The sequence below is a fragment of the Martes martes genome (assembly GCF_963455335.1).
Source record: "Martes martes genome assembly, chromosome: 10".
Taxonomy (NCBI): Eukaryota; Metazoa; Chordata; class Mammalia; order Carnivora; family Mustelidae; genus Martes; species Martes martes.
Window position 1 is genome coordinate 475543 of NC_137898.1, and position 27771 is coordinate 503313.

The following is a 27771-nucleotide window of genomic DNA, read 5'->3' on the forward strand; positions in this document are numbered from 1 at the left end:
TGCTGTTTCATTCCGGGAGCCTGGCTACGCCTGCGGGCAGAACCCAATGACCGCCTGGCCCACGGGCACCCAGGGGCCCACAAGGGTCCTTCTGTGGGGCAGGAACAGCTGCTCTGCGCTGGGCTTTGTCCAGCGGCCCCCACACCCTCGCCGGGCTCACCGGGCCGGTGTGGGCAGTGAGAGGCCGAGCCCCCCCCAGCACAGCCCGGGGGTCCACAGCGGAGAGAGCCGGCCCGGGCTGTAGCGAGGGCTGCGTGGGAGGGGCCCGCGTCCTCTGGGCAACACCGCCAGGACGGCCCCTCCCCACATCGCCGGTGAAGGGGCCTGGCTCCCAGGACCCCTCGGCCACCGCTCGAGGACTGCAGCAGACACCGAACGGAAAACCGAGAAGAGTCTGTATTTCGAGTGTGAACCGGTCACTGCGTCGCTGGGGAAGCACACGTCCGCTCACGGCCAGGCCTAGAGCAGGTCGTAGAAGTAGTCCAGGCCCTGGCCCAGCTCCCACATGGACACGCCGACGCCCAGCTCCCGGGCCAGCTCCAGCCGCGCCTGCACAGACTGCCACCGCAGGGAGCGTCAGCCAGGCCTCCCCGTACCCACCACTCCCCACCCCTCGGCCTCGCTGAGGGCAAGGGTCACTGTGGGAGGGGCTCCACCTGCTGCCCCACTCCCAGTATCAGGGCCGGCCCACGCGTACCTTCAGAGTCGGGTAGAAGACCATGTGCCTCCCACCGCGGCTTCTGCAAAAGACGATGGGCCTTCTGCCTCCCGCCGGCCTCTGCTCCTCCCGCCACCCCCGACCGAGTGGAAGGGAGAGCCGGCCCGGTCTCCCCTTCCAGCAGAGGTCTCTGCATCCCGCAGGGAAGGGCCCTCCACGGGTCCCACGGCTTGGGCCACGCAGCCCTCAGGAGGCGGTGCTCGGGCTGGTGGCCCCGGAGCCCTTGGCCGGCCTGGGCAGGCACACCCCTCACCTAGGGCCTCCTGCTGGACACTCACTTCTTGTACTCGAAGAAATGCTCTGCTGCCTGGCTGTCCCACACGATCCGGGGCCTGTGGTCCTTCAGCATCTGGATGTACCTGGGGGAGGCCGCAGCATGGGTGTGGGCGTCCTGGAGACTGCCCGGACACCTGAAGGGGCCACGCCAGCGGAGGCTGTCACAGGCAGGCAGCAGGACACAGAGGCTACGACCCCCGTCGGTGTAGGCAGTGCCCGCAGCACACCCACTGTGGGAGGGTCACATGTGCACCCGTGACATGGGAGCACAGGACAGCGCCTGGGACCCTCAGCCCTGGGCCCGCGTGGGCTGGGGGCCTCGAGTCCTCCCTCGGGGGCAGGGGAAGGACAGAGATGCCGACAGACGGCTGCTGAGATGGGAGCAGCGGGCCCGGCGGCACCTGTGGGCTGCACAGCTAAGTGTGGGACGGCACCAAGGCACTGGGTGTCCCGACCAGGCCTCTTGCTGTGTCCTCTCTGCCCCACGAGTGTCCGTGTGGACAGAGTGAGGGCACGTGCGTTGGGGGCAGAGCAGGCGCTCGTGGGACTGCTGAGTGTCACAGGAGAGGCAAATTCACAGAACGCGGCTCAGTGGTCACCGGTCATCCAGGGGGCTGCTGCCAGGAGGGTGCAGGGCTTCTTTCTGGCTGAGGAGACTATGGCATCTGAGGTGCCAGCTGCACACATGAAGGCACCGAACGGGCCGGCCTGGCAGGCTTGGCCACGCTGAGTTCGTGGGTGTGAAGGACGCCTCCCACGACACGACAAGGCCTCACATCGGAAAGTACCACGGAGGCCAGACAGAATCGGGGTGCGTGTGTGCAAGACCCGCCACAGCCAGGGAGGGAGGGCCCGGTGGAGGGTGGGAGGGGTGCAGGGGCCCCTCCACTCCAAAGGAAACTAGCCTGTGGCTTCTCACCTTCTGTGGCAGGGCCTGAGGTCTCCCTGCACGCCACGCTGGGACCCCTGCCCCCACGAGACCAGAGGCACGCGACGGGCTGGGCCGAGTCTAAGCCGTCCATGCTGGACCGCTGCCGAGCTGGCCTGAGGACCTGCCCGCACCCCGACCTTAGGAGGGGTCCCCGCCAGCCCAGATTCCTGACCTCCCACTGGCCAGGAGTCCCGGGGCCTGACAAACACGAAGGGTGGGACCCACATGCCCAGTGGCCTCTCCTTGTTGCCGGTCCTGCTACGGCAGAGCCACCGCACCGCAGCCCCTGCCAACCCAGAGCCCCCTTGGAGTGGGAAGTCCAGTGGGTTCCCGGCCAGTCACGTCTCGGGTGACATGAGGACCCTGGCCTGCAGGGCCCCTGACAGGCAGCGGGGCTCCCCCAGGGCTGCCCCTCGTGGGCAGGGCACAGCAGAAGGCACCCAGGGAGCCGGGCCGTGACGGATGGGCACACTCCAAGCAAGGTGCACGAGGAGGCCCAGGAACAAGACAGGAGCGGGCCGCTGGGAGGCAGCACCCAGCAAAGGAAAGGAGGACGAAGACCAAAGCAAGGCCCAGGGCCGGACAGAAGGCCCGGGGCCGTGGGAACTCAGACCCGAGAAGCAGCCCAGGGAGGCTGCCCAGGGGCTGCTGGAGTGAGATGGGGCACGGCGACGGGGACACAGCAGCCTGCCTGCGAGTTTCACCCCACAGCTCCCTGCCCATGGGGCCTTCGCATGGACCTGCTGTCCTTGACCAGGAGGAGGGGGATTCCCAGCGCCGCTGTCAGGCCACAGGGACTGGCCTTGCAGGGAAGTGTCCATCCCTAAGCCCCTGAGTGCCCGTGACGCTCTGGTGCCCTGGATCTCAAGGACACTGCCAAGCATGACCTGCCCGTTAGGGACCCATCTGGCTGTGGTCCAGCTGGGGCTGCCTTTCCCTGGGGTCCTGGGGGGATCCCTGGGCAGGGGCAGGAGAGGCCCCGCCGGGTGAGGGCTGCAGACCCCAAAGGTTCAGAACAGGTATCCACCTGGACTGGTGCTGGGGATCTTGTGGGGCTGGCCAGGCCCTAGGAACATCTCGGCCCACCAGCGAAGCAGGACAGCCTCTCGGGCAGGACTTGGCAGGCATGGGGATCTATAGATCAGCACCTAGACCCACACCACCTCCGGGGGCTTCACAACTGCCCAGAATCCCCAAAGCTGGAGACTGACTGGGCCACACAGAGGAGCCTGGCCATGGTCATGACAGGTCTGTGTGCTGTCTGGGGATGGCCAGCAGAGACTTGTAAGTTGGGAGGGACTCTCAGGCACTGCAGACCAGGGTCCCTGAGGCCCCCTTGGCAGCCACAGAACCCAGGCCTGGCTGGCAGAGGCCAGGAGGCCACAGGCCAGGCCTGAGGGAGCTGGCCTCCTGCCCCCACCACGGGCTCCTGGCTCCGTCTGGGGCAGAGCAGATGGTGAAGCGGCTGGTCCCACACTCCCTGGAATGGACTGGGGACACCTGCCGCAATGGGCCCAGGGCTCAGCGTCGGAGAGGCCAAGATAGGGATGGCAGACAACCCTGAAACAGGCTGCCCCGGCTACTACTGGTGCAGAGCTGGTGAGCCTGAGTGACTGCAGGGCCCCCCAGCACCCCACGCCTGGCCCATCGTCAGCTGTGTGGGGAACAGGGTACATCACTGCAGGTTCCTGGGGGGGCTGGCCAGGGTGTGTCTCCTGGTGAACTGCCTTTCTAGGGTGCCCGACAAGAGCCCCCCCCCCCCCAGCCTCAATCCAGAGCCTTGCTGAGCTGAGCTCTAACATCTGGCTCCCGGATCAAAGAGGTGTGGCCCTGAAAGGGGCACCCATGTCAGGCCCCTTTGCAGGCCAGGAGGACTGCCTGGAAGAATCAGGCTGTGGGCAAAGGAGGTGGAGACAGACCCACAGGGGCCCGAGGGGCAGCTCCCTGTTGGTGTTACATCGGTGGGAGGCACTCAGGTGCAGGGGGGCTCATGCCGGGTGTGGGGAGAGTGCTCAGCCCACGTTGGGGGGGCCAGCCGCCACCACCCCGCTCTGTGTCCTTTGTTCTCACCAGGAGCTGCGGTCCTTGTCTGGACTGCAGCTCTCACCCCAGACTGACCTGGGGTGGGGGATGTGACGCCTCCCTAGGCTCGACTCCCCTGTTGTGGAGGCCGGGGACATCGCTCCCGATCCCTGGCAGCCCCGTGTACCCTTCCACAGGGCCAGCTCACTGTGCCGCGAAGCCCAGGGAAGGTGCTATGCCAGGAACATGCTCTGCTTGAGACCCTGCTTTGGCAAAGGCCCCCTAAACGTGAATCTGACCGCATGGGGGGCTGTGGGGAGTGACCACACTGAGGGCCACGTGTCTGCCCCTCCACACCTCATCTGGGGCTCAAGGCTCAAGGGTCCCTTTTTGGAACTGCAGCCCTGTTTGCCACTGGACCAGTGAGAAGCCCTTTCTGGGACCCCGGGGTCTCCTCACAGGGCTCAGAAGCCAGTCCCCCAGGCACCCCCCCCCCCGCCATGGCCTCTCCTGCCCACCCTGGAGGGTGCGGCCCCCAGCCTACCAGGATCCAGAGGGGAACTCCCAGGGGAGGGGAAAGTGAAGCAGGAGGTGGGCCCCCTGGGGGCACCTGCTCCTTCCCTCAAACATCCCTGGGGACTAATGACACTTTTATCCACCTGGATCCCACTGCACAGGCAAATAAAGGACCAGGTAAAGCCTGCGGCGTCAGCCCCTTCCGCCCTGCAGCCTGTGATTACCCGGGGGCTGTGAGGGGGACAAGGGGGGAAACGGGGGGGGGACAAGGAGGGGGACGAGGCGGGGGATGAGGAGGACCCCGGGAGCCACCATCAGGACTACAGTCTCTTGCCTGGTCTCAGGGCACCAGGCCTGGCCCCATTCTAAAGTGAGGCAGGCAGAGGCCTGGGGTGGAGGGGACTCCGGGGCAGCCGGCCGCCACGGCCCTCCCGAGAAGCAGATGTGGCCCCTTGCCTGCTTCAAAATCCTCAGGTCGGTCAGCACCCAATGCCCAGAGGCTATAGTATCGCCCCTGCCTGCCGGCCACGGGCCTGTCACCACCACCCAAGGCCCCTCAGCCCCTCTCTATGGGACACACCCACCAGTCAGGGCTGAAGTGGGACCGGCGGCCTGCCCTCCACGTGCCCTTGAGACGCATGGGCCGTGGCCCCGCCGCCGCAGCACTATGCCCACTCGGACACGCGGGAGGCCCTGCTGAGCTGCCATCTGCTCGCCAGGGGGACGCGGAGGCTGGGGGGAGGCCTCCTGCCTGACTGGTCAGGGCGGCCTGTGTTTATCCTGGACACACGGCCCAGCCGTATCCTCTGGGCCGGCAGACCAGCCTCCGACCAACCCGCTGCCCTCAGGCCGGAGCCGTGCCACCCCCTCCTCGGCCTCCTGCCCGCAGGGGAGGGGGCTGGCAGCCCGAGTGGGGGACATCTCAGAAGAGGGTGAGGAGCAGGATGGGGGGGCAGCCAGAAGTGCCGCAAGTCTGAGAGCAGGTGGTGGGTGGGGGCTCGCGTAATCGAGGCCCCGCCTCCCTGCCTCCCACAGTAAGAGGCTTGATGCTGGTCGCCCCTGGAGGCCTCATGGTGCCTTCTAGCATGTGACCAGTGGGTGTGTGCGGGACTCACGGCTAGACTGGGGGTTAACAAGCCTGACGATCCACGCCACGTGCTGCTGTGGGCCCACCCCGAGTGAATACGGTGACTCTCCCCGCAGAGGTGGTGGCAGGGAAGAACTGCGTCCCCCAGATTCCTATGCTGGAGCCCTGACCCCCAGCACCCCAGGATGTGGCCACATCTGGAGCCGGGGCCTCTACAGAGGTGCTGGAGGGAACATGGGGTCCCCGGGGTGGCCCTGATCCTGTGTGACCGGGCTCCTTACAGGAAAAGGGGATCAGGACACAGACATGCACGGAGGGACGACCCATGAGGACCCAGGGAGAGCACGGCCATCCACACTGAGGAGAGAGGCCTCGGGGCGGGGGGCGGGGGGGCGCCCTGCCCGCTCCTGCATCTGGGCCTTCCAGTCTCCGGGACCAGGGGCAGTGAGGGTCTGCAGTGTTGGTACGAGAGCGCAGGCGGCCTGAGCACCGCAGGGCTTCTACCTCCTGGCTGCACAGGCCTGGGCCAGCAGAGCCCGAGGCTGGAGCAGGGGTGGGCAGGGGGCCCTGGGGCCCTCTGGCCTCACATGCAGGACCCTACGCCCAGCTGCCCGGTCGGCACACAGTGTTGCGAGGCTCCCTGAAGGCCTGGGGGCTGGTGCTGGGAGCCCAAGCTCTGGACACGGCTCTGCCACTGCCTCCGTGAGCCAGGCACCTGGTCAAGGACGCGGGGCAGAGCAGGGGCCCCAGCAGTACTTCTAGAACTTTCTCACCAATCCCATCAGTGCGGGGCTGCAGTGGGGGAGGGGCAGCACAGGAGGAGCATAGAGCAGCCCTGGCCGGAAGGACAGGTGAACAGGAGTGGGGAGCTCTTGGGTACGGGGCGGCCCAGTGCTGAGAACCCCAGTCTGCCTCAGGGAGATGGGGCAGTGCCCCTGCCAACTGGCCAGGCACCACCTCAGGCCCCAGGAGCTGGGGAGCCAGTCCTTGGCCTCCTGTCTCCGCTCCTGCCGTTTAGGCCACGCCACCTCCCCAGGCCCTTCCCAGCAGAGAGGGGCAGGTCCTCGTTCCAACAGAGTGCGCCCGGCGCCAGGGGCAGGCGAGGGGTGGGCACTACAGGCCTGCACTGGACCCCAGCATCAGCTGTGCAGACACGGGACGTGGTCCTGGTGGGGCCACCACCGACTCGTCCCCGCCACAGAGCACAGCAGATCCTGATGCCCCCCAATGGAGGGGATAGCCGAAGTGAGAGGCGGTCGTGGCCCCACCATGGGCATTCTTCCTTGTCCTGGAAGCCCAGCCCTCAGAGCAGGAGGGGCCTGGAGGAAACAGGGAAGCCCCCCGGCCCCCAGGGTAGGTGGCTAGGAGCAGCCCCTCGGAACTCGTGAGTCTAGCCAAGGGCCAACCGAACAGCTTCCGCCCCCGGAAACTGCTGGCGGGGTCTCCATGGACAACAGGTCCGGACAGGCATAGACAGGCCTGGTGGGGCGGCACACTGAGCAGTCAGCCCCCTGCCCAGGCTGACATGCCGGATCCCTGGCAGAGGCAGGCCTGCAGGTGACCCAGAGAAAGCGCCCGCAAGGACGGCAGGCGCGACAGGCAGGCCCCTAGGCCGCAGCGTGCGGACCCAATCTACGCCGGCGGGACGGCGCTGCAGAAGAGCGGCCAGCTCGCATGGCGTCCGGACGCCCCAAACGAAGCGGTTCACAACATCTGGAGTCCACCCCAGGAGCACAGGTCCGCAGGGCAACGGCCAGACAGGAGCACGGGGAGAGAAGCGCCGGCAGACCGGACCCGGGGCGGCCGGACTCTGAGTGCGGCTGTAGCAGCCAAGCCCACACGTGCGAGGAGCCGGAGACACGGGGCAGGACACCCAGCACGGACTTCTGGACGTGAGCCCCACAGCACGGGAGCGGGAAAGGCAGGGAGGGGACAGCACGCGAGCCACGGGCACGGAACACCAATGAACACCAATGAACACCGAGCGAAGGAGGAAACGACGTGAGTGCCGGCGAGCGGGGACGACTGACCTGACGCACGTATTTGAGAGCCCGAAGGAGGAAAGAGGAAAAAAGGGACAGAAAAAAAAATTTGAAGAAACTCGCCAAAATTTTCCCAAATTTCATGAAAAGTATAAACACATGGGTCCCAAAAACTCAATGCAAACCAAGTGCAAAAAACAGAAAGAAAAACACGTGAAAGGACGGCCACCAAACTGCGCCCGGCGCCGTGTCGCCGGACGGCTGCAACAGGAAGACAGGGACGAGACAGCCTGGGGACACACCCAGCAGAAGTATCTCCCAAAAAACCAACGCCAAATGAGGCTGACAAAATGTGCCACCAGCAGAAGGGAAGGAAGAGCCACGAGGGGCCCCTGGGCAGGAGACGACCCTGCATGGAGTGTGGGTGTGCACCCGAACCAGGGGCCTCCCGGGCCAGGCCCGCCTGCCTCTCGCTCTGGGCAGGCGGTCTGCCCGCCTTCGGACAGGGCGGAACCTCAAGGGGTCAAGGGGTGTCCCGGCGGCAGTGCTGGGACAGTGTCCCCCAACCTGACAGGCTCAGACCCCGCCCGGCCCCTCCCCAGCTCTAAGCCACCACGCCCAGGAGTCCCGTAGACCCACGGGAACGAGGGCCGGGGCGCAGGCCAGCACAGGAGGCCGTGCCATGTCGTGGGGACCCTGGGCTCACCTGGCCCCGATGACAGGCTCGCGCGTGTCCCTGGAGGCTGCATAGTCCATGCCGTAGAGGTTGAGCCCCAGGAGGATCTTGCTGCGCCACTTGGACTTGGGGTCCAGGACCTGGACGCAGGCTCGAACCCAGGACAATGGTGCATTGGGGCCAGGCCTGTGAGGGCGAGGGAAGAGTGGGTTTCAGCTGCAGGCAGAGGCCTCCCACCATGTACTGTGGGCACCCCAGGCTGGCGCAGTGGGCCGCGCGTGGGGGAAGGAGGGCAGCAGACAGCAGGCCTCCTGCAGCACCTTCCAGCTGGACCCAGGCCTCTGTGGCGGACAGCACTGTGACACTGCCCACGCCCCAGGCTCCCTTGGAGGCAGTGACCCCACCCACAGGAGCAGCTTCTCCTTGGCAACAAGGCAGGCCCAGTGCCAGCGGCCACTATGCTGGCACAGATGGATACCCCACGACGGTGTTCCCGTGAGGGCTGTCCTCTCCCCTCTCGCAAGCCCCGAAAACGTGAAGGTTGCTCAGTGCAGGGGCAATTGTGGGCTTCAGGGGAAAAGGGACCAGGCCCCCTACGTCCCTGGAACCAAGAGCTGACAGCCATATGGCCCCAAGCACGCTGGTGACAAACCAGGCCTTGCCCCCTCTGCCTGTCCAGTGTCCAGGCCCCAGAGGAGGTGAGCATCTCTGTCCCAAGGCACAGAACCCATGGGGCCCTCGGCGCAGACACTCACTGCTGTGCTGTGGGGTAGTCGTAGGTCATGAGGCTGAAGCCGTCCAGCACAGGGGCCAGCTGCTCAAACTCCTTGTGTGTGAACATTCCCAGCTGCTCGGTCCTGCGACAAGAGCCGCGTGTCCTCCACTGCCCATCACTCACAGCCCAGCCAGCCCCATCCCCAGCTGGCACCTGAGTCCACCCGAGGACTGAGCAAGCTGGCTGTGGGGGCTCCCAGACCACGCCCCTTCCTTCCTCCACTCTGGGAGGGCTGCAGGTCACTTTCCCTGGAAAGTAACTTGTCACTCAGTTAAAGGGTACAGCCCGTAGCCAAGTCAGGGCCACACTCCAAGAGCAGGGATGGGCTGAGAGGGCCACCAGATCGAGCCCAACGCCGGTGTTCACGCAAAGGCTCCTTTCTCTCCATCCCGGCCCTCCCTGCCTCCCGTCTAGACGGTTCCTCCTACACACCGAGCTGGCTGGCCTGGGCAGGGTGGGGCCCTGCAGCCCACTGGCCCCCGCCTTGGGGTCTGTCTTCCCCTTAACTTCCTCCTGCAGCTCCCAGCCTGTGCGCCTCCACCGCTGCTGCCCTCCCCAGGACTCCCAACCCTCTGCCATCAGCCCCTCCTGCTTTACCCCACATGGTGGGTACCTCCCTCCTCCATCACCATGACCGGCTGCCATGTCTGAACTCGGCCCCACTGCTGCAGTCGCCCCAACCTGCCGGGGACCCCACTTCTTTTTTTAAAGAGTTTATTTATTTGACAGGCAGAAATCACAAGTAGGCAAAGAGACAGGCGGGGGGGGGGGGACAGGCTCCCTGCTGTGCAGAGAGCCCGATGTGGGGCTCGATCCCAGGACCCTGAGATCATGACCTGAGCCAAAGGCAGAGGCTTTACCCACTGAGCCACCCAGGTGCCCCAGGGGACCCACTTCTCATGGTGCCGACTGATCTCTTCCCCAGGGAGGATCCTGTCCCATCTCCCTGCTCCCCGGGGGCCACATGCTTGTAGCTCGATGCTACACCGCTTCTCCTCTGCTATCTGCCCCCAGACACCAGAGAGGGGTCACCTATTGTTGGTAAACCCCAAGTCCTAGCCCCGACCAGCTCTCTGGCACCCAGTCTTCCTTGGGGTCAGTGTAGGTTCTGTGCGTGGCCACTGGGCTCTGCCACTAGCCACAGGGCAGCCCCCACAGCAGCCCTGCTGGGCACCTGACAGATGGTGTGTGGAAGGCAGGTGTCACCGCCCACACCCTCCCTATCTGCTCCCCACAGGCCTGGGGGCGACTCAAGCCTTCGGCCCCTCCTTCACCGGGAGCTCACAGCTGAGTGACAGCTCTAGGGCAGCAGCTCCACGGGGCAGGGTTGCAACCCCAGAGGCAGGGCTCAAAGTCAACATGGCTGCCCGAACCAGCAGGCCTCTGGGAGGTGGACGACGGGCACGATGGTGTCCCACTACACGATGACGTCCTGCCACAGAAAATGACAGGACGCAGGATTTGCTGGGCCTGCTGGGGAGCTGTCAGCAAGTGTGTACGGGGTCCCTGTCGTCTATGGGATGAGCTCCTGCAGGCCACCACCAGCCAGAACCTCGGGGAAACACCGGGCTGGCATACAGCCGGGACAGTGCACACCCAGGTAGCCAGGAGGGCGCCCATCACACCTGAAAGCCCCACCCTCAGCCCTGACCACACTGGCCACGGTCCCCCCAAGATCCCCCCTCAGCTGCCTTAGCACGGTGCATCTGCCCTTGGTGGCTAAAGAGTGAGGGGCGGGCTGTCTACCTCCCGCCTCAGTGCCGGGAGCGCAGGGTAAGAACCCCCAGGCACAGATGCACCCACCGCAGTCTTCCTGCCCTTCCACGCCCGGCCCGGGGGGGTGGCCCTGAGGGGCGGCCAACCCGTCACCACCCCGACTCTCCAGCACATCCTCCGCACCCCTGCCCTATGCCTGTGCCAGAAGCCGCTAGGCTCCGTGGAGAGGGCTGTAGGTGGGCACCCCGGCCCTGCCTCTGAGGACGGCGCCTCCTGCACCCATCCCACGGATGGCTCCTGGCCTCAAACAATGACAAGGCCAAGCCGCCCCTGCTCCCCGAGCCACTCACAGAAACTGAGAAACCCGGGAAATGGGCACCAAGTGCCGTAGCCAAGTCTACAGGCTCTAGAGAGCCTGCCCCTCGGCCTTCGCAGAGGAACACTCCTCTTCCAGGCCCAGCCCCAGCTCCAACTTGAGGCAGCCACAAGAGCCCCTGCCCCGGGAGCAGCAGGCCCCCACCAGAGCCTTAGAACACGCGCACCCCACGCACATTCACCAACATGCACACAGACGCCTGTATGTGCAGGATGAAGAGCAGAGATGGGGCTCCGGCTGCGCTCCCTCCTGGGCTGAGCAGCGCCCGCCCTGCTCTAGGAGGGAGGTGCCGGCCTGGGGACACAGGTATGGACTGAGGACCTTGACAACGTGGGGAGAAAACTCAGCTAGCAGGCCGATGCCCAGGTAGAGCAAAGGGCACAGGGGAGCACGGTCCACAGCCTCTAGTGGCACGTGGTGGGGACTGTGGAGCACGAAGGCCAGGCCGGCACCGCCCCAGGGAGCAGCTGTTGTAGCTGCTGGAGTGCCCTGCAGGCTCCATGTGGCAACTGGTACTTCTGTGAGCCCGCTGGGCTCTGAACCACAGCTGGATATCCCAGGCCCCGGAGGCCCCCCAATGCGGCTCCCACCCCTCAGCACACCACCCTGTGGCCACTCGATGGGGGCCAGCTGCTTCCTCCCGGGCCAGTGGTGGGAGAGCAGCATGTACCCGTGGGCCACGGCGCCGGGCTAGCAAACGCCAAGCAGAGCCCCCAGCTGGTCCCACCCGGACCTCTGTGGCCAACTCCCCAACAATGTCCTGCCATTGGACCCTGGGTCTGCCCCTGGTCCTCATGACAAAGCTGGAGCATCCATGGTGCCAGGCACCAGGTGACGTCCTGGGGAGAGGGGACACGGCTCCAACAACTAGGGCCTGGCCTGCTCAGCCTCCCTGTCCCCCGGGGTCCAGAAGGGTGAAGAGCCGGGCTGGGGAAGGAGGCTGTGTGACCACATGGCCCTGACCACCCAAGGACTTGTCTATGTCATGGGGAAGGTCCAGGGCTGCACCTGAGAGTGAGTGGAAGTGTCTAAAAGACGTGGCCCTTCAAATTTAAGAACCTCTAATGTCTCCCAATGCTTGGGGGGAAGGGCGCAGCCTTCCGCTGCTGCCGTGCAAGGACTTGCTGCCGTGGCTGATGTGGGTCCCCAGCCCCACAGCATCTACCCACCCAGGTCTGCCACCGACCAGGAAGGAGCGGCCTGCCCTCAGCGAGCTTGGTACTTACCCGGGCGTGACTGCCGGTGGGATGACCAGGATGGCCAACAGCCGAGCCTGGTGCAGGGCCTCAGCCAGGTGGGTGAGCATGTGGATGAGACCCCTGTGAAGAACCTGGAGATCAAGGGCAGGAAGCCGAGGGGCCCGAGCCTAACCTGCTACAGGGCAGGCGCCCCTGTATGGGTACTTACCACCCTGGAGGGCTCCAGTGTGGCCCTGCACCACACAGACGCCCAAGGCAGCCCGGCAGGTCCTGCAGGGGCCACCCTCCCCCCAAACTGGGCCTGCTCAGAATGTGGCTGGTTCCTGTCCTTCCTTGCTCAGGGTCACCCACAGAATGGCATGGGGAAAAAAGGGGTGTCTGGGCAGCATCCCATCACCTTTGGACTCTCCCAGACACACAGCCTGGCCCCGAGGTGGGGAAGGACCTACAGGTATCCTGGATGCTGACCTGCTGGTGACTGGGTCAGCCCAAGCCATGAAACACCACTTGACCTACTGGGTGTCACACAGCACCTGAGAGGTGCCTCGGGACCAGAAAAGCAAGGGCAGCGGCACCAACCAGGCCTTGTGCTGAGGCAGAGTCCTAGCCTAGCGCCCCAGAGCACTGGCCACAACTCCCCAGCCCCCTCTTGTGGCCACCCGGAGCCTGGAAGACCCAGACACAGCCGTCTGTCTCAGTCCTAGGGTGGACAGCAGGTGCGACTCTCCACTTGGGCGTAGACATGTCTCAACAGGAAGTGGGCCACCAGGTGGGGGACAGAGGGAGCTGCAGTCATGGGCTCCTCTGGCCCCTAGAGGCACACCAGGTATGGCCAGTGGAATGGAGACTAACCCGGCTCCGGGCTCCCCCTCCCCCTCATGCCATGCAGCGAGGACCACCAAGGGACAGGCACCCAGGAGCCCTGCAGGAAACCAAGCTGCCTCTGGGTTGTCTGGCCTGGGCCCAGTCTGCAGAGCACAGTGAGTCCAGTGCCCACGCATGGGGCCAATCAGAGGGGCTGGGGCAGCGGGACGCTCACCAGCAGGGACGGTGGGTGTTGTCCTGGCTACCCTTGCACAGCCAGGGCACGGGGCCCAGTGCCCATCTCAAGGCCCCACACACATGCGCAGGGTACAGGTGTGGCCCCGGCCGTCTGGACGAGAATGGGCTGGGTACCGACTGTGGGAGCGTGGCTCAGCTGGAGTGGGGCCTGGCACGGGGGAGTCTCTCCTGCAACGAGGCGGCCTGGGCTCCGGTCAAGCCCTTGCAGGGCACATGCCCCATCCACGCTTCCAACAGCTGTCATGTTGTCTGCAGCACTGTCACCAGCTTTCCTAGCTTTCTGGATGGCCCTGGGACTGCATCTTTGTGAGAAGGGAAGGCTGGTATTGTGCTCCTGGGGCAGCACTCACCAGCTGGGAACCCAGGGTCACCTGCGTGCCCTGGGCGCACATGGAGGGGACCAGGACACTCACTAGAGCTGGGCGCCAGCCCTGCCTGCTACCCCTGCTCAGACCACCTGCTCCTCCCGAGGACTTACGTGGCAGGGAGGCCGGAGGACGCTGGACCCTGGAGTCCAGGGCGTCCAGGCAGTGCTGTGCCATAGTCCCCACCACACCGCACAGGCCATGTGCCCCACAGCATTTGCCACAACGGCCTTTCCAGGCTGACCTCTCCAGAAGGAAATGGTGCCCTCATACACCTCGTCAGACGCCCCAAAGAGGGTGACAGGTGGGGACGGCTTCGTGAAGTGTTCCCATCATGCCTCACTGCAGCCCGGCCCATCCCGTCCCGGGAGATGGCTCCCAGGTAGCACCGCGGCCCGAGCCATCTGCTCTGCTGGCTGCTCTCCGCCCCACTCCACCTGGCCTGCCCACCCTGCTGGCCGGCCCGCCACACGTGCCTGCTACATCCTAGCTGCGGCTCAGGCGTCCACCCCTGCAGTGAGCGGGCAGAATCAAGCTGCCTGGTGAGAAGCTGCAGGGGAAGGGCTCCAGCTCCACCTCCAGAAGGTGCTGCAAGGTCACCCTGTCAGGGCTGTTGCCTAGGAGGAGAGGTGAGGAGGGTCTCTGGGCTGAGCCAGGACCCCATGCACACTGGCCCTATGCCAGCTCCTGACAAACATGGGAAGCCCTTCAACTTGGCTCACGTTCTCTCTAGCCACCCCCCCCACAAACTGGGCCTCGGGGCCTTCCCGGGGCTACAGACTCGGGCCCAAGTGCAGTGGGAGCCACAGCCGCCCAGCCAGGCCTGCCCCTCCAACCCCGGGCAGGGAGCCCCCAGGCCCGCCGGGCCCCAGGCAGAGACAAGAGCCAACGGCACGCCTTCCACGCCTTCCACCTGCACTCCGACACCACCTCTGAGTGGACAGAGAATGGCCTGCAGCTGCAGGGCAGAAACGGGGGACCGCCCGAGCCCAGGGCTCCCTGCTGGGGCAGACAGGCATGGAGAAGCAAGGTGGGGGAGCGGCTCAGGCTTGGAGCTGAGACTTCTCCAGGCAGAAGAGGGAGGCGATGGCTGTTCCAGAGCCAGGGGTAGCTGGCCGCCAGCCTCTGCTGCCCGCCAGCCTCTGTTGCCCCGGCCCCGTGCAGGTCACACCACTGCTCTGCTGTGCAAACATTCAAAGCGCCCCGCACAGGAGAGCTTGACAACCCCTCGTCCTTTGTGGGGCTGACCCCATGTCCCTGACAGAAATGGGTGGTGGCCACTGCAGGAGACACCTGACCACTCCCACTCTGCCTGGTCACTCTGGTCACAGGCGGTGTGGGAGCCACTGTGAGGGGAGCACGTAGAGCCTGCGGGCCGGGGTGGCTGCTCGTGTGCTAGATGACTCTGTAGCCGCACTCTGCGGACCTCTTCTTGGTAGAGGAGCTCCTGCCCATGTCCCGGCCTACCCTTGCTGTTACCACCTGGGCCGGTCTCCCCGGTCGGGCACTCCTGGGGGACGCTTATCACACTCCCTTGCCCATCCGTGCAGCGTGGTGAGGGCCAGACGCTGGCCCTCGGATGCTTCTGAGGTGCCGCCCCTGCCCCGGGTGGAGACTGGAGGAAGAAGGCCCTCCCCGTGGCGGCGCTCCCTCAGTCCTTCCTTTAGCCCCCTCCAGGACGCCGGGGGGCCGGGAGAGCACACAGCCCACTCACACGTGCTTCTGGCTCAGCAGCTGGCTCCAGACCTCCACCACGAAGCCGTCAAAGTGCTGGCTCTGAAAGGCACAGGGCAGGTGGGGAGGGTCCGACAGCCTCGGAGGGGTGGGTGGGAAGGTGACAGAGCCGGCCACCACCACACATCAGGGAGGTCATGGCAGGCCCCGAAGCCCCTCTTTGAAGGGTGCAGTGTGGAGGTCTCCACAGGAGCCGGGAGCAGAAGGGCTCAGCCTCGTGTGTCCTGTTCACTCATGCGCCTCTCCAACCCCAACCCCTGGGGGCCTGGAGGGCTGCGAGGGCAGTGGGCAGTCAGGTATCTCCCGAGGGAGGCCTCCCTAGCCCAGAGGACCTCTGTGGCCAAGAGGAAGCCTAGGGCAGCCTCTGTTGACCCCATGCAGTGCCAGGCCTCACCTTGGCCACCTGGACCATGGTCTTGCCAAGCTCTTCTATCTCGTCCTCGCTGTCCAAGACATTCCGGAAGTCCTCATGAGTCCAGTCCTCAAACAGGAGTCGGGGCACTTGGGGGAACAGACCCACACAGGGATTGTGACCCCTCTGTACTTGGCCCTGCCCTCAGGGTAGCCCCTGGCCACCACAGCAGAATGACCACACAGCTGAGCACCCATATGGCCTGGCAAGGGCGGGGCATCGGGTAACGCCCACCTCTTTTCCCTGCACGCACCAAGTTTCTGAATGCCCAGACCCCAGCTCCTCCAGCTCCTCACTGCCTGGCTCCTACTGGACTGTCTTCCACCTGGATCAGTCCCCAGCCGGCCCCACCCCACATGGCTCCTCCTGTGCAGCTGTCACCTGCTCCCTTGCTCCAATCCCCAGACCCTGCTAATCCCACTGTGCTCTGAGAACACCCTTGCCAGCTGCGAGCCCTGGGACTGGGCAGGTGGGCTGGCATCACTCTCTGCCTGCTCCTGCCAGGGCCTTTACCTCACAGCGTGTGGCTTAAGGGCTGGGGGCCCTGACAGCCCAGGCCCACCGGACTCACCTATGCGTAGGCCCTTGGCCTGCTTCCTGACCGCTCGCATCCATCCTGTGGGACGAGGAGAGGACAGTCAAAGCAGGGACGCAGGAAGACCCAGCCCACTCCCGAGGGAGAAAATGCTGGGGCACCTGCAATGGACGTGAAGAGGGGAGGCGGCAGAAGAGACTCCGTGGGTCCAGCCCCCTCCTCTTCCCCTCCCTTCTTCTCCCTTCCCCTCTCCTCCCCCTGCGGAGCAGCCAGGGCAGGTCAGACCTCTGGGCCACCAGAGACCAAGTGGTGGCACTGGCCACATCTAGAGAAAGGTGGCCTCTAAGGGGGCTGGGACTGTTTCTTGGAGCTAAAGGGTGCCTGAGGGTTAGGTCCCAGTGCTGTACAGCCTGTGTCCTCTGACACTGCTCTCCCAGCATCAAGGGATGGCTTCAGGTCTCAGAACACCACAACTAGCTAACACATCCCCTCTTCAAACTCCAGAGGAGAACAGCTATGTGAACTTGGGTGCATGCTCACAGAGGTGGCCGCCAAGACAGCTGGGCCCTCCCAGACACCTCCTCCCTGGACCCTGCGTACAAACCGCCAAAGGGGACAGAGTTTGGGCCAATGGCAGACAGTCTCACGCTCGTGCACACACACTCAGCTATACACACACTCCCACCCCGAGTCACACCCTCACACTCACACAGGCGGACATGCACTCACACCCTCTGAGCCCTCAGGACCAGCACAGATGAGCAGCAACGCAAGAACCTTGGTCCACGTCATGAAGGCCCGTGACCTCGAACATCTCCCGACCCCGCCGCTTCAGCTGCAGCCACACGGGCGAGATCTGCGTGAACTTGCCCCCGAAGACCTTTGCAATGTCATAGCCATGGCTGTTCCACTGGCAGAAAATGGAGAACAGGTGAGCGCACCTGCAGCTGTGGACAGAGGGCCCTCGAGACACCTTTGGACCGGGACACCACAGGCCCACCTGTGCCATGCAAGACAAGTCCCCAGAAAACCCAGGGGATGGCTGTCACTTGTTCGATCATTCTTTCCCCATGCCCCTGCATGGCAGCAGCCCTGGGAGGTGGACTCCAGTGGCCACCTTGCCCTCGGGACCTCCCTATCCGCCCCAGGGCCCGGCTTACTGGAGTGACGTAGCCCAGGACATCCCCGGCAAAGTGCCTCTCCCGGGCCTTGGCTGAGCAGTAGCTACGATGCTCCAGAACGACATCCTCAGCCCTAAGGTCCGTCACCACCAGACCTCGGTCTTGGACAGGCTTCTCTGAAAACTGAGTCTGAGATGAAAGCAACAGGACTAAGCGGTCAGGGCCTGCCGTCCACAGGCAGGCCACAGGACCTTGCGCAATGGTCCTCTGATCAGGTAGGCACTGTGTCCTGGGACCAACACAGTGCCACTGACCGGAACCCACAGGGAAAGGCCCACCCTTGAGGAGCTGACAGTCCCTAAGGAGTCACTCTCCCATCCCAGCAAAATGGCACAAAGGCGTGGCTGGTCTCTCGTCGGATCCGCCGGACTGCGGCGCATATGACAGACCTCCACAAGGCAGGATGCGAGTGTGGCCGTGGGAAGAAGCAGAGGCAGGGTGAAGGCCGAACTCTGGGCTAGCGAGGGCCGGCACACCCTCAGCCCCATCGCCAGAAGCTGCTCCCCCTCAGGCCATCAGCCAGAGCCTGGGGCAGTACTGGCCGGCAGCCCAAGGAGGCCAAGGCCCTAGGCTCTGGGCCCATAGAGTCCAGCATCACAGGCCTTGACACACAACTCCAGGGGGCAGGAAGAAGCCAGCCTCCAAAACACGCCTACCTTCTCCAGCAGCGTCTTCGAGGCGGCCTTTCCGGCATCTGACTTTGACAGAGTAGTACGGACAGGGCTGCAGGCCAGAGCGAGCCACAATGCGCTGAGCAGTGTCCTCATGGCGGGAGCGCCACTGTGCGCTCCAACCTCGGGGGCCAGGGGCTGCGGGGACAGCAGAGCACACATGACCGCCAGCAGTGTGCGGTGTCCCCTCTGCCAAATGGAGCCCCTCATAGGGCCTGGGTCCTCGTGGCACTGGCCTGGGCACTGGTCCCGGGACAGAGCCCTACCCTGGGCTAGCCCCAGCGGCCTGCCCAGCCCCCGGCACTGCTCGGCCCCTTGTTCTTCAGATGCCCAGAAAGGGGTCTCCCTGCTGCTAGTCAGAAAACCTTCCCCACTGCCTCCGGGCTGCCCTGACCATGGGTGCCATCTGGGAAAACGGCGGCTGCCTCCCACCAACCCAAAGAAATCCAGGCTACTGGAGGGCTTAAGTGTAAAACAGCAAAGCCATGGAAAGGGCTAGAAGAAAATATGGGTGTCTGCTTCTGTAAACTCAGGCGGAGAAGGCCCTTCCAAGTACGCCAGCAGTGTGGAGGTTAGAGAAGAACACGCCAACGGAATTCATTACACAGAAATGTGACACTTTAGGGGCACCTGGGCGGCTTAGTTGCTGAAGCGTCTGCCTTCAGTTCAGGTCATGCTCTCAGGGTCCTAAGATTGAGCCCTGCGTTGGGCTCCCTGCTCAGTGGGGAGTCTGCTTATCCCTTTCCCTCTGCCCCTCACCCCCGCTTGTGTTCTCTTCTCAAATAAATAAATAAAATCCTAAAAAAGAAAGAAAGAAAGAGAAAAAGAAAGAAACATGACACTCTAGGGGCACCTGGGTGGCTCAGTTGGTAAGCAGCTACCTTTGGCTCAGGTCATGATCCTGGGATCGAGGCCTGTATCGGGCTCCCTGCTGGTGGCGGGGGCGGGGGGGAGGGAGCCTGATTCTACCTCTCCCTCTGCCTGCCGCTCCCCCTGCTTGTGCGCTCTCTGTCAAATAAATAAATAAGATCTTTAAAAAAAAAAAAAAAAGCGACACTTTCATTTAGGAAACAAAAAAGCAAATTTAAAGAATAAGCCAGAAAAAAATAATTAGAACGTACTTCACAAAGCATTCCTACCCATTATCTATCCATAATGAGCAAAGAACTCTTACAAATCAAGAAAAAGAGTCAGGTTGCCTGGGGGGCTCAGTCTTCTGGGTGTCTGCCTTCGGCTCAGGTCATGATCCTGGCGTCCTGGGATCAAGCCCCACATCAGGCTCTCTGCTTGGTGGGAAGTCTGTGTTTCCCTCTCCTACTCCCCCTGCTTGTGTTCCCCCTCTCACTGTCTCTGTCAAATAAATAAATAAAATATTTATTAAAAAAAAAAAGAATAAGGGGCACCTGGGTGGCTCAGTGGGTTAAAACCTCTGCCTTCAGCTTGGGTCATGATCCCAGGGTCCTGGGATTGAGCCCCATATCAGGCTCTGCTCAGCAGGGAACCTGCTTCCCCCCCTCCCTGCCTGCCTCTCTGCCTACTTGTGATCTCTCTCTCTGTCAAATAAATAAATAAAATGTTAACGAAAAAAAGAAATAAAAAGAATAAGAGGCTCCAATAAGGGGTGCCTGGGTGGCTCACTCAGTTAAGCAGCTGCTTTCAGCACGGATCATGATCCCAGGGTCGTGGGATCGAGCCCCATATTGGGTTCCTCCTTGATGAAGAGCCTGCTTCTCCCTTTCCCTCTGCCTGCCGCTCTGCCTACTTGTGCTCTCTATCTCTCTGCCAAATAAATAAATAAATAAAATCTTACACAAAAAAGAAAAAAGACACTCCAACAAAAAATGCCCCACTGCAAAAATATAGGAAACAAAGAGGTGTAGTCATACCTCTTAGTACACAGAACCTCAAACTCCCTAACACACAGGTACCCCATACAGACATGCTATCACAGATACCCTGCAAAGCCAGGCAAACCCCGCAATACACATACTCCATAATAGAGATACTGTGTAATACAGACACATTGTAACACAGAGATAACCAATAATGCAGAAGTACCCCACGTTATACATGCCCAAGATACAGAGATACCTGTAACACAGAGATGCCCTGGAGTACACAGAGACGCCCTGGAATAGATAGAGATGCCCCAGAATACACAGAGATCGCCTGGAATACATAGAGATCCCCTGGAATACACAGAGATCCCCTGGAATAGGCAGAGACACCCTGGAATATACGGAAATCCCCTGGACTATGCGGCGATCCCCTGGAACACACAGAGATCCCCCAGAATACGCAGAGACATCCTGGAACACACAGAGATCCCCTGGATTAGGCAGAGACGCTCTGGAATACGTGGAGATCCCCTGGACTACAGAGAGGCGCCCTGGAATACGCAGAGATCCTCTGGAATAGGCAGAGATCCCCTGGATCACACGGAGATCCCCTGGAATACGCAGAGATCCTCTAGAATAGGCAGAGATCCCCTGGAACACACAGAGATCCCCTGGATTAGGCAGAGACGCTTTGGAATAGGCAGAGATCCCCTGGATCACACGGAGATCCCCTGGAATACGCAGAGATCCTCTGGAATAGGCAGAGATCCCCTGGAACACACAGAGATCCCCTGGATTAGGCAGAGACGCTCTGGAACACGTGGAGATCCCCTGGACTACAGAGAGGCGCCCTGGAATACGCAGAGATCCTCTGGAATAGGCAGAGATCCCCTGGATTACACGGAGATCCCCTGGAATACACAGAGATCCCCCAGAATACGCAGAGACATCCTGGAACACACAGAGATCCCCTGGATTAGGCAGAGACGCTTTGGAATAGGCAGAGATCCCCTGGAACACGCGGAGATCCCCTGGACTAGGCAGAGACACCCTGAAATACGTGGAGATCCCCTGGACTATGCAGAGATCCCCTGGAACACACAGAGATCCCCCAGAATACGTAGAGACATCCTGGAACACACAGAGATCCCCTGGATTAGGCAGAGACGCTTTGGAATAGGCAGAGATCCCCTGGAACACGCGGAGATCCCCTGGATTAGGCAGAGACGCTCTGGAATACGTGGAGATCCCCTGGACTACAGAGAGATCCCCTGGAATACGCAGAGATCCTCTGGAATACATGGAGATCCCCTGGATCACACGGAGATCCCCTGGAATAGGCGGAGACGCCCTGGACTATACAGAGATCCCCTGGACTACAGAGAGAGGCCTTAAGCCCCAGAAAGAGCACCTCCGCTTCACCAGCAATTGAAAGAGTTGACACACAGTGCTGGTGAGCACCAGAGATGACGATGCTAACAGTGTGGACCTGGAGCACCACCAACTCACACCAAATCTGCACAAGTCTTTTGGATGACAATCTAGTCATAAATATACTGTCCAATACGTTTCCTTTCACAAATGAGAGTCTGGGGGACTCCTGCGCTTCTGTGGGGAACGGAGGTGGTTCATCACAGCACTGCCTGAACAGGGTAACCCACACTTCCGTACGCTGAGTATGGACAGGCACCGAGGTGCTCGGTGCACTGGTGGGTGCAAATGTTATGAAACGCACACATGCAAAAGGATCCCAGCCTTATTTAAGAATTCCTGTGTGTATACGGTACAGACAGGGCGATGCTACAAAGTAAAGGAGGAGGCTATCTGCCGATCACCCTGCGTCTTTTTGGCTCAGCTGTATTTTCTGGCTCTCCTGCTCTGGCCTTTGAAGAGCCTGCAGTTCCTTCAGGTTCTGTCCCCCCCACCCCACCCCCCAGCCATTCTGCCTCCTTGCTGTTCACTCCCAGGGCAGTTGAGTAGCAGGCAGGCCCAGGCTGGCTGTAGTCTTAATGAGGCTCTGAGGTGTGCAAGTGTGTGGGTCCACAGACTCACGGCTGGACTGCCCCCTCCAGACCAGCTAAGGAACCACTTGGTGGCAGAGCCAGAGGAGACACCACAGGCCCCAGGGAGCCAGCAGAGCCTCCTGATGAGCAGTGGCTATGGGGTCACCAGAGCCCCAGGCAGGGTACGCCCTGTCATGTGCTGAGAGTCAGGCCCTCTGCAGCACTCACCCCTCCATCCCCTCCACCCTGTGAACCTCCTGGCCGGGAGCCTGTTTTTACCTCCTCCCAAACCCTCCTCTTCAGCAACTTCCCTTGGCAGAGCAGCACAGGCTGCATGGCTTCGGGCCGTCACCCCCTGGGCAGCTGCAAGGCATACCTGCCCTTGGGAGAACAAAGGCCAGGGTGAGGAGCCCTGGAGGTCCCTCCCCAAGAGGCAGGGAGGCACAAAAGGCTGGCCCAAGGGCCTCACAGGAGGACAGAAGGGACACAGATGCAAGGGCAATTCTGAAGGGGCTGTGGGGAAGGAAGCAAAGACCCGGGTCCAGATTGCCATCCTCTGCCCCCTCCCCTCCCCTCCCCTCCCCAGCAGCCCCTCTCCTGACACTTCCTGGCATCAGAATCATCAAGGACAACAGTCCCTGCCCCCTCCCATCTTGTGACCACAGCTCTTGGGCTCCCTCAGCCACAGCAGAGGGCAAGTGGCACAGAACTCATCTGGTTAGGCTGACATCGCGGCTGCCAAGCTGTGAGGGGCTAACTCTCAGAAGCCTGGCCACCAGGAGGCCAGAAAGACACCTGAGCAAACATGCTTGCACGAGGGGCTGCAGAGCTGAGAGGACAGCTGTGCATCCACGGACAAGCGCACCTGCTGGCAGGAGCCACATGGAGTGGGGCGGAGGGGCTACTCTGCCAGGCACCCCCACCTTTGACCCCAGCCCCCCGGGGTCCACTCCATGACCTTAGTCTCCTCCTCGGCTCCAGGGTGGAGGTCTGGGTCACTGAGTACGGAAAGTATGAGAAACCAAGCAGTAGGGAGGTCCTCAAGCAATCCAGAGTAGCCTGGGGTGTGCCCCAGGAGCCTCCAGGTCCTCTGTCCACGGACTGCTGCCCCACCTACTGCCCACCCACCTAGAGACCCCTCTGCCTATGTCTCACCTGCCCCTTGGCCTATTTCACACCGTGGGGAAGGAAGAAAGAGGAAAGGGTAGAGACGGAGCGCGTCTGGGGGAAGGGAGATGGGCCCTGCCAGGCTCCGCATACAGTGGAGGCAGCAACGGAAAGAGCCGGACTGAGCTCAAGGCCTGGACTGGCACTGCCACCGACTGTGCCCAGCGGCCAGCCCCGGCATGAGGCGCGATGGTATCGTGAGTGGGTTGCTCCTGAGTGCTGGGCTACTCCCTGACCGGCCGTGCACTTTCCAGGCCAAATGCCTGACATGTGGTAGGGAGGACACACCGTGTGAGCTGCCGGGACCCGTGGGGGACCTGAGCAGCAGCAAGGCCTCGTCCGGCGCCTCCCATGGCTCCCTGCTACGTGCCGCGGGCCCCCCCCCCCCCCCCCGCCATCCTTCCGGAGGCCTGAGGGCAAATTCTCCCATCGTGCTCTCTGCAGAGCCCCGGCTCTCATGTCGGTTCTCCTCACACACACCAGTGACCTCCTTCAGGCAGCACGGGCCCGCAGACTGTGGTGTCAGTGACCACTTCATGTCTGTGGTCCCCGAGGGGGGCCCTGGAAGGCAGGGGTCTCCGATCTGCTCTAACGACCGAGAGCCACTGTGTTCCGGGGACTCCAGGCTCCTGGGAGGACTGTCAGCCGTGTGCCGACCAAAGGACAGCACGTCACAGCAGTAACTTTCAAGTGTTCTGTGAGACCCACAGTAGCGGTGTGTCACAGGCCAGAACAGGTGTGCGTGTGTGCACAGGCGTGTGTCGCGTGAAAGCCGCTCACCAGAGCTGCCCATGCTTGGGGAAACACTGCAAATTTTCCTATCCTCACTTTTAAAAAACTGATTTCTAGGGATGCCTGGGTGGCTCTGTGGGCTGAGCGTCCAGCGCTCGCTCTCGGCTCAGGTCGCTCTCGGCTCAGGTCGCGGAGTCAGGGTCAGGCGAGAGAGGCTCCCCGCTCAGCGGGGAGTGCGTTTCTCTCCCTGTCCCCCCTCCCCACTCCCCGAAATGGATAGGTCTTTAAAAAAAAAGGGAAACTGACTTTGACTCATCAGACTGGTCTCACTCTTGAGTCCTACGCAGCATGAGAAATGCTAACCGATGTGCCCTGAGTGTGTCACCAACATGCGGCGGACCACGAGCCACTGTCTGGCTAACAGAGTCCAGCCGTTCTCGCCGCAAGCCGACGGTCCGTGGCGCGCAGTCTCGGCCGCACCCGTCCCGGAGCCGACCGCGCTCCCGCGTGAGGGGCCAGACCGCTCTGGGAAGTGAGGGCAGCGGGAGAGGCAGGACGAGCCTGGCCCTGGGGACCTTCACTGCCCCCGGGGCGGCGTGCCAGGCCCGGGCCCAGGGACCGGAGTGCGTCCCGCCCGGAAGTGAAGAAGCTGCCCCGCGGCCCCGTGCTACACGCACCCGACACAGCCGGGGACACCGGACGCCGCAGGGGGCTCGAGGTCCATTTTGCCACCAACCCGCTGTCCCCTGGCTCTGCGGGAAGCGAGGGGCCAAGTCACCTTCCAGAGCGCAACGTCTTTGGCTTTCAAGGCCTGCGGCCCAACGCAGAGGGACCCAGCCCGGCGTCCCCCAACCAGCACAGGCCACCTGCCCCGCACTTTGGCTTGGCCTCTGGGACAGGGTGGCCACCACGCCCTGGCTCAGCAGCCCAGTCACACTAAGTGTGCTGGTCACCCTCCTGTCCCACGCTTACTCCCACACCGTTTGGCACAAACCGGCTCTCAACCTGTTCTCTCCCAGGACCCCGCACTCTCACCCGCTCTCACAGCGGGCCCGCACGCTCACACCCACTCACACCCACAGCGGCCCCACACGCTCACACAGACCCGCTCACACCAGCCCCGCACGCTCACACCGGCTCACACCCACACCGGCCCCGCACGCTCACACAGACCCGCTCACACCGGCCCCGCACGCTCACACCCACTCACACCCACAGCGGCCCCACACGCTCATACACACCCGCTCACACCAGCGCTGCACGCTCACACCCGCTCTCACCGGCCCCACACGCTCACACAGACCCGCTCACACCAGCCCTGCACGCTCACACCCGCTCACACCCACACCGGCCCCGCACGCTCACACAGACCCGCTCACACCGGCCCCGCACGCTCACACCCACTCACACCCACAGCGGCCCCACACGCTCATACACACCCGCTCACACCAGCGCTGCACGCTCACACCCGCTCTCACCGGCCCCGCACGCTCACACAGACCCGCTCACACCAGCCCCGCACGCTCACACCCACTCACACCCACACCGGCCCCGCACGCTCACACCCACTCACAAACACAACGGCCCCACACGCTCACACACACCCGTTCACACCAGCGCTGCACGCTCACACCCGCTCACACCCACACCGGCCCCGCACGCTCACACAGACCCGCTCACACCGGCCCCGCACGCTCACACCCGCTCACACCCACACCGGCCCCGCACGCTCACACAGACCCGCTCACACCGGCCCCGCATGCTCACACCCACTCACACCCACAGCGGCCCCACACGCTCATACACACCCGCTCACACCAGCGCTGCACGCTCACACCCGCTCTCACCGGCCCCGCACGCTCACACAGACCCGCTCACACCAGCCCCGCACGCTCACACCCGCTCACACCCACACCGGCCCCGCACGCTCACACAGACCCGCTCACACCGGCCCCGCACGCTCACACCCGCTCACACCCACACCGGCCCCGCACGCTCACACCCACTCACACCCACAGCGGCCCCACACGCTCATACACACCCGCTCACACCAGCGCTGCACGCTCACACCCGCTCTCGCCGGCCCCGCACGCTCACACAGACCCGCTCACACCAGCCCCGCACGCTCACACCCGCTCACACCCACACCGGCCCCGCACGCTCACACCCACTCACAAACACAACGGCCCCACACGCTCACACACACCCGTTCACACCAGCGCTGCACGCTCACACCCGCTCTCACCGGCCCCGCACGCTCACACCCACCTCAGTCACGCTAAGCGTGCTGGTCACACTCGTCTCCTCAGGTCCTCCCTCCCACCCTGTCTTGCACACACGGGCTCGCACCCCTTCACTCTCACACCGGTTCCCTCGCAGGCCCCGCACGCTCTCGCCCGCACTCGCGGCAGCCCGCACGCTCCCCGCTCCATCTCTCACACCCGCGCCCCCTCGGGCCGCGCCTCCTGCTCTCACACGCGTCCCCCGCGAGCCCACTTCGCGGCGCGGGACTGAGGCCGCGCGAGCAGGAGGAGCAGCAGGCGCCGAGACGCGGGGCGCGGACACCACCCCGGCCGGCCGCCACGGAGCTCACCTTCACGTACCACAGGCCGGCCGGACCACCCTCGCGCGCGACCGGAAGACGCTCGCAGGCGCTGCCGGAAGTCCCGCCCCAGAACGCTGGAGCGCAGCCGCCGCGCACGGCACGCCGGGGTTGGGGCGGGGCCGAAGCCCGGGGGCGGGGCCCCGGTGTGGGGCGGGGCCGGGGCGGGGCCGGGGCCGGGGCTGGCGTAGGACGCGGTCCGGGGCAGAGGGCAGGGAGCCCGGGACAGGGCCCGGGCGGGGGACCGCGAGGGTAGGGGCGGGGGCTGGCGCTCCAGCCTGGCCGCGAGGCGCCCACGCGGTGACCACCGGGAGTCGCGTCTGCCGGCGCCCCTCCTTCCCCTCTGGCGGCCACGCTCCCTCCTGCCCCCCCCGACGTCCCCCACATGCCCCCGAGTAAGCGCTGTCCAGTCCTCCGCCGCAGGCAGCGTCCGTGTGGCCCCGGGGCATCGAGCGCCCCCGCCATCCGAGCCCCGGGGCTCCGTCCTGCCTCCAGGGTCTGCGGCGGCCGGCGGCAGCTCCCACAGGCCGGAGCCCCCCCAGAGGCAGCGGAACCCCCGCCGGCCCAGCGCGGTCAGGAGGAATGGGCACCGCGGGGACCGGGCACGACGTGGCCAGCGACTCTCGTCCCCGGGCGTTTTGCTCTGGGTGCAGCCCCCGCCCCCATCCCTAGCTGTTCCGGGCAGTCTCCCGCAGAAAACCGCACGGCCGCCCCGCCCGGCTCGGCCCCTCCAGCCCCGGGGCGCGCGGCCCCGCCCGGCTCGGCCCCTCCAGCCCCGGGGCGCGCGGCCTGGCTCGCTTCCCCATTTCCGCCGCTGAGACGCTTCTTTCTGAACCGAACTTCGTTCTCTCTCTTCCTAGTCCTGTTTCCTTCTTTCTCTTCCCCATTTCCTGCCAGCTGACCCCCCGCAGCCCTCCCAGAGAGGCCTGGAGCCGCTGCGAGCGCTGACCCACGTGGCCACAGGCGGCTCCGTGTTCCTGGCACCCAGCTCAGCCCTGAGGCCTGACCTTTGGGTAGTGACCCCAGGTCAGGCAGAGCTCTGGAGAGGACCCCAGTCAGCTCTGCTAGGTGTCCAGGGACCTACTCAGTCCTGGGGATGCTAAGGAGACCCCGTAGTATCAAAGGTCTAGTGAGAAAGGCATTCAGGCATGATTCAGTGTCGAAATGAGCTCCCGTTCAGGTCAGAGGTCTTCAG

At 63.8% G+C, this 27771-nt stretch overlaps 1 protein-coding gene across 13 annotated transcripts; it reads right to left on the reverse strand.

The window, feature by feature from the left end:
- Positions 1-378: 378 nt before the first annotated feature.
- On the reverse strand, positions 379-27771 carry CHID1 (chitinase domain containing 1). Of its 13 annotated transcripts, none has more exons than XR_013967530.1 (14): positions 26568-26647; positions 19116-19242; positions 18220-18372; positions 17543-17692; positions 17160-17292; positions 16419-16463; positions 15830-15936; positions 15416-15477; positions 12302-12394; positions 8964-9065; positions 8239-8394; positions 972-1077; positions 698-740; positions 379-558 (listed from the first exon to the last, which is right to left on the reverse strand). XR_013967530.1 is itself a non-coding variant. In XM_080815728.1 (14 exons), the coding sequence occupies exons 3-14, from the start codon at positions 18328-18330 to the stop codon at positions 460-462; spliced, it is 1182 nt and encodes a 393-aa protein (XP_080671854.1). In that variant the 5' UTR covers positions 18331-18372; positions 19116-19242; positions 26578-26633; the 3' UTR covers positions 379-459. The 13 variants fall into 13 exon arrangements, 9 of the variants coding, with proteins under 9 accessions (XP_080671854.1, XP_080671851.1, XP_080671855.1 ...); XR_013967532.1 differs by having other exon boundaries at positions 26578-26621; XM_080815728.1 differs by having other exon boundaries at positions 997-1077; positions 26578-26633.